Here is a 7003-nt window from a genome sequence, read left to right on the forward strand (position 1 = left end):
AAGCATTTGATAAAATTCCAGTTCTAATTTGTAATAAAAATGCATAACAAGTTTCTTTAGCCTGAAGAAATGAAATCTTCCAAAAAATAAGAACAAGTATCATACTTAATGGTGAAACCAGCCAAAGATATCTGCTGTTTTATTCATTATTCTAGAAGTTCCAGTTAGCATAATAAAGCATTAAAATAGATAAAAGTTAAAAGGATATATAAGGAAAAATTAGTATCTACATGGAAAATCTAAGTGAATTTAAAGACAAACAACTAGAAATGATAAGAGACTTTAACAAAGTTGCTAGATACTAGATCAACTCATTAAAAAGGAATTCAGCCAGTCACTGAGCCGCCGCCGAGGACTCAGGAGCCTCCCCCTCGAGCCCCCTCGCTTCCCGACGCTCCGTCCCCCCTGCCCGCCTTCTCCCGCCGCCGCCTTCCGCAGGCCGTTTCCACCGAGGAAAAGGAATCGTATCGTATGTCCGCTATCCAGAACCTCCAGTCTTTCGACCCCTTTGCTGATGCAAGTAAGGGTGATGACCTGCTTCCTGCTGGGACTGAGGATTATATCCACATAAGAATTCAACAGAGAAACGGCAGGAAGACCCTTACCATTGTCCAAGGGATCGCTGATGATTACGATAAAAAGAAACTAGTGAAGGCGTTTAAGAAGAAATTTGCCTGCAATGGTACTGTAATTGAACATCCAGAATATGGAGAAGTGATTCAGCTACAGGGTGACCAGCGCAAGAACATATGCCAGTTTCTTGTAGAGATTGGACTGGCTAAGGACGACCAGCTGAAGGTTCATGGGTTTTAGTGCTTGTGGCTCACTGAAGCTTAAGTGAGGATTTCCTTGCAATGAGTGGAAAATTTTCCTCTGTCCCTTGTCACAAGTTTAAAAACCTCACAGCTTGTATAATGTAACCATTTGGGGTCCGCTTTTAACTTGGACTAGTGTAACTCCTTCATGCAATAAACTGAAAAGAGCCATGCTTGTCTAGTCTTCAAGTCCCTCATTTAAACAGAAGTCAAGCATTAGGCGCCTGGCAGTTTCCAGCCTGAAACAGCAATAACATGATGTTTCAGCCACGCCCAGAACCCCAAGATCACAGACAGCTATGTTTGGCCAGAAGCTCCTTGGCCTTCCCTCTGCAGAGTTCCCTGCCCTGACAGAATGTCACCACCTGACCAGCCCTCGGTGGAGCTGAGAAAAGATGGGGTAAGGCACCACAGCAGCGGTACCACACAAAAGGAGCCTTTTGGTGGCAAGAGAAAGATCCCCTGGTGTCTCCAAGCTTCCCTCTAATGCGGTGATAGGACATCTGGTCTTTGTTCTTTTTGACCAGGTATAATATCCTAGGTAAGGGTTGTCCAAATGAAGAGCCACCAGAATGAAAGGCCAACCTTCTATCAGAGTTAAACTTTTGATAAGGGAACAAATTTCAGACTGATGTGTTGGTCATGTTAGTTAGCTATAGAGCTTGCATTTTATTAGCAACAGCTGCCCAATGCCATGTGAAGTAAAACTGGTTTTTGGGTCCCCCCCCCTTCAGTTTTAATGTTATGTAATGTATTTAAACTCTTATTTAAATAAAACTTGTTTTCAGAAAAAAAAAAAAAAAGGAATTCATTCCTATACACCAAAAAAAGCTATTAAAGGATGAATTTTTAAAAATTTCACTTACAGTAGCAACAAAATCTATAAGTAACCTAAGAATAACTCGAAGATAGATGTCTAAGATCTTTATGGAGAATATTATAAAGCTTTATAAAAGGCATAAAAGAAGATTTTGATAATTAGAAATATACGCTAACTTGATGAAAAGACTCTATGTCAGAAACATGCAAAATTTCCCCAAATCTGTCTATAAAATACAATTCAATTCGAATTAAAATCTCAACAGAATTTTCTTGCAGAACTTGATAAATTCATCCTAAATCCCATTGGAAACATAAAAGACCAAGAATAACAAAGACAATGTTGAAGAGGAAAAATAATGAGATGGGGTCTCTCTGTACCAGATACAAAAATGTATTATAAAGCTGTATAGTAATTAACATAGTATGGTAATGGTGCATGTTTTCGTTCCCTAGGCTGCTAAAAGCAAATATCATGAAATGGGTTGACTTAAACAGTGGGAATTTATTAGCTTACAATTTTGAGGCTGAGACAATATCCAAATCAAGTCATCATCAAGGTGATGCTTTCTTCTGGAAGACCAGCTGCCAGCAATCCTGGGCTCCTCTGCTACAAGGCAAGACACATGGTGGCATCTACTGGTCTCTCTCTTCTCTTCTGGATTCTGTTTATTTCAGCTCCTTGCTTCCATGGCTTTCCCTCTCTCTGTCTGAATTCCATTCTTTTATAAAGGACTCCAGTAATAGGATTAAGACCCATCCTGAATGAGGTGGGTCACATCTTAACTAAAGTAACCTTATCAAAAGGTCCTACTTACAATGGGTTCACACACACATGAATGGATTAGACCTAAGAGCAGGTTTCCTGGGGTACATGCAGCTACAAACCACCACAGGGCAGAAGTAGACACAAACTACCAATAAAGTAGAACAGAGAGCCTAGAAACAGAAACATGTGTATATCAAAATTTAGGAATATGAAAAAAATGGCATTGTGTAGTGAAGAGGGTTGGGTATTTAATAAATGTGCACTATAACTTGCTTCCCATGTGGAAAATATAAAATTCAGTGACCACATAGCAATCACAAAAATAAATTTCAGGTAGTGCTGTGTTTTTATTGTAGGGCTCCCTAACCTAAAGAAATGACATTATGCTTTTCACCTCACAACAATATTAATTGGCAATGTGAAGAAATGGGGAAAGAGAGTCTCAGGCTGAAGGACCAGGATTTAACCTGATGCAGAAAGGAGCAAGGGTTGTAAGAGGAGGCCAGTGTGATTGAAATGTAGGGAGCAGGGGTTGAGTGGCCAGAGTTGAGATTCGAAATACTGAAAGGATCATTTCAGATCACAAAGTTCCAATGGGCCTTGTTAAAGTTTTAGAAAATATCCCAAGAGGAATAGAAGCTAGGAAGAGTTTTCAGTGGGGCAAGTCCTGATCAGTGTTTTAAGAGACCACTTTAGCTACTGGGTGACGAATGGATAAGAGGGACAGAAGAGGTCATGGAAAGACCACACTGGGGGCTACTGCAGTTGTCCAGGGGCTTGAACTGTGGAGGTGGTTATCATGTTGGGAGAAAGTTAGGAATGTTAAAAGAATATTTACCTAAAACGGGAAAAGCTCACATGAGCAAAAATGTATTTTGTCACATTTCTTCCCATAATTTCGAAAGACAGGGAGGCTAAGGCTCCTACCTGAAATGAACCTTTAAAAAATGCTAATGTCAACAAAAATGGCCTCCTTTATGTTTGAAGTTAGATGATAGAGGAAGCGATAGGTCTCATGCTTGAGAGAGGAGATGAAGGAGAGAATACTGGAATCACTGGAAAAGCTTTGTTCAAATTACATACATTGTGGACACTCCAGCCCTCCAATTCCAGTATCAGAAATTCTATTAGAGGGGCAATATTGGGTGGATTATTGAGAATTTAAAGTCACAGCATATGAAAATCCAACCAAATGGTCAGCATAAGAAAAGGCAGGCTGACCATTCTTGAGGACTGAAGTTTTTGACTTATAAAGACTCTTCACAACACCTAGAAAAGTATCTGCTCTATTATGAGATCTCCAGTGATCTATGAGAAAGTGAAGGACAGAGGGAAAGAAAGGCAGAAAACGCCAAGTCAGGGACAGCTGCCAGGTACTAAGGAGGACTGAGCAAGCACCCAAGACCTCAGCCCTGGTGCACGAGCATCACTGCTGGATACACAGTGAAGGACCAGACCTTGGCTGCCATATCATGTGGAGACCAAAGGCCTGGACCTTTCGCCATTTTTCCAGGATCATGCAAACCCCAGGGTTCTTGTGAGATCCAATGGAGTACAGAAGGAGCCCTTTGAATGGCTGATGCATCAGAAACTCATGGGGTAGAGTGTTTTCTCAAGCCAAGCATTCTGCCCCTAGCTCCACTGAGAATCACAGAGGTAAAATTCTGATGCCTCTTACTTAAAGAGGGACCTTTCCTAAGAAAGGCAGTTTCTTCAGGTTCTGAGTTCTCCAAGCTTTTCTGCAGCAACTTTGGAATAACTTATTTATTATCATGCAGTTATCTAGACAGAGATAGAGATAGAGATTGAGATTCAATCTGGAAGAGATCTTCAGGATCATCTAACCCTCATTTTAGACGGGACAACTGGAAATTTGGACAAGGTCATACAGCAAGCCTCTGCTATAGTCACAGTTAGAATTTAGGTCTCCTGCCTCCCAATCCATAAATGCATCCATCATATACTTTCTTCTTCCTTTTTTTTTTTAATTCAAAAAACATTTATTACTTGGCTACTTAACTTTTGCATTATGAAAATGGCATTATAGAAATATTAGAGAAAATTTTTTAACATAAAATAAATCACTTCTGGTTCTAGCATCATAACACAATAATTAACTTCATTTTTGCATAGTTCCTTCTGATCCTTGTCAGCATGCCAACATTTTTATTACCTAGTTCTTATGTGCATCTAATTCTACATTCTGAGATTCTTAGTTGTTTTTTTTTTTTTTTTTTAATGTTACTTGGTAACTAGTTTCTTTCACTTAGCATTATGTGGTTTTAAAGTTATTGTTATTAGTTTTTTAATTAGAGAGGTTGTAGGTTTGCATAAAAGTCACGTAAAAAATACAGCATTCCCAGATATCTGCCTATTGTTCACACTTTGCATTAATGTGGTAACTTTTTTACAAATGATGAAAGAATATTAAAATATTAATGTTAACCATAGTCTATAGTTTGCATTAGGTGTATTGCAAAGAGATCCTGAAGATCTCTTTTATTAACACCTTGTAATAGTGACATATATTTGATATAATCTATGAAAGAACATTGTATTTGTACTATTAACCACAGTCATTGTCCACAACGAGGTTCACTGTGTTATACAGTCCCATATTTTATCCTCTAGCTTTCCTTCTAATACCATACATGTTTTGGTTTGCTAAAGCTGCTGCAATGCAATATACCAGAAATGGATTGACTTTTACAATGAGGATTTATTAGTTCACAAATTTACAGTCCTAAGGCCATGAAAATGTCCCAGTTAAGGCATCAACGGGATGATACCTGAGATGCCAATGGCATCTGGGGTTCCTCTGTCATGTGGGAAGGCACATGGTTGGCTCTGCTGATACTTTCCTCCCGGGTTTAGCCTCTAGTTTCAGTGGCTTTCTCCAAACTGTCTCTGGGCTTCTGTCTTAGCTTTTCTCTTAGCTTCTCTGAGCTCTCTGAGTTTGACCTGTCTTTTATCTTCTCATAAAGGACTCCAGAAAGAGATTAAGATCCTCCTTGAATTCGTTGGGTCACATCTTCATGGAAACAACCTAATGAAAATGTCCCACCCAACAATAGGTCTGCCCCCACAAAAATGGAAAAAGAACATTGTCACTTCTGGGGTAAATATCAGATTCAAACCAGCATAAAACATGAACCAAAACTTCCCGTCAACAAGATTCACACACATAATTCAGCCCTGTTAATTACACTGACAATGTGCTACCATTCCCACTACCCATTTCTGAAAATTTACAATCAACCTAACAGAAATTCTGCACAAATTAAGCATCAGCTCCCTGTTATTTACCCCATTCTATCTCCTGATCATCTATGTTCTAGATTCTAACTCCATGAATTGGCTTATTGAAATCAGTTCATATCAGTAAGATCATGCAATATGTATCCTTTGTATCTGGCTTATTTCACTCAATGTAATGTCCTCAGGGTTCATTCATGTTGTTGCATGCATCAGGACTTCATTCCTTCTTATACCTGAATAATATCCCATTGTATGTATATTCCACATTTTGTTTATCCATTCATTGGTTTATGGGCACTTAGGTTGCTTCCATCTTTTGGCAATGTGAATAATGCTGTTATGAACATCAGTGTGAAAATATCTGTTCACACTCATGCTTTCAATTTTTCTGGTAATATATCTAGTAGCAGGATTGCCAGATCATGTGGTAATTCTATACTTAGCTTCCTGAGGGACTGCCAAACTGTCTACCACAGTGAAAGAATAGTCTCTTCAACAAATGGTGCTAGGAAAACTGGATATCCATATGCAAAAGAATGAAAGAGGACCCCTATTTCATACCTTATACAAAAATTAACTCAAAATCGATCAAAGACCTAAATATAAGAGCTAGGACCACAAAACTGCTGGAAGAAAATGTAGGGAAGCATCTTCAAGATCTTGTAACAGCAATGTTTCTTAGATTTTATACTCAAAGCATGAGTCTGTTGTCTGATGGTTTTGACCCCTGTATGCTGCATGCCAAGCCAACAAATTTTTTGTGAGATCTGTATAAATGAAACCACTGCCAGTCTGGACTAAAAGGGACAGAAAAGGGACAAATTGAAGCAAAGATGACTTCACAGGCAGAACCATGGAAGCTAAGGTCTGGAGCCAAGAAATCTCGGGCTGGGAGAGCAGAGCAACCCATGAACATGGAAAGGGTGAGTTTGTCCTGGAGGCAGAGGGTGGGCCTTCCACCTCGATGTTCAGGAAGAGTGCTGCCAACCCAGGCCTCAGAGAGGGTGGAGCACATCCCTGGGGATTGGGGAGAGCCTGGCCACCACTCCATTGTTCTGAAGGGGTTGAGTGTGTGCGCCAGAGATGGAAGAGAGTCTTGATGCTACCCCGATGTTTGAAGAGGGTGAGGCCAAGAAGAAGGTGGTCTTTCCAATATGTGGATATGTTGAAACACTCACCCCAGCATTTGGAGAGAAAAGGGCTGTCCCAAAGTCCCTTGAAATGGTGGGACTACCACTCTCTCAAGCCCTGAGGATAAAATGTCATTCTATAAATGCCACTCAGACTTTAAAATCTACTTAAGTTTGCTCTGCGGGTTTTCGGAACTGTTTTGGTCCTGTGA

The 7003-nt window shown here is 39.8% G+C and overlaps 1 protein-coding gene across 1 annotated transcript; it reads left to right on the plus strand.

The window, feature by feature from the left end:
* Positions 1–336: 336 nt before the first annotated feature.
* On the plus strand, positions 337–988 carry LOC119533148 (eukaryotic translation initiation factor 1-like). The gene has a single exon (XM_037835261.1). The coding sequence runs from the start codon at positions 472–474 to the stop codon at positions 811–813; it is 342 nt and encodes a 113-aa protein (XP_037691189.1). The 5' UTR covers positions 337–471; the 3' UTR covers positions 814–988.
* Positions 989–7003: the final 6015 nt, after the last annotated feature.

The sequence above is a fragment of the Choloepus didactylus genome, chromosome 4, assembly GCF_015220235.1.
Source record: "Choloepus didactylus isolate mChoDid1 chromosome 4, mChoDid1.pri, whole genome shotgun sequence".
NCBI lineage: Eukaryota > Metazoa > Chordata > Mammalia > Pilosa > Megalonychidae > Choloepus > Choloepus didactylus.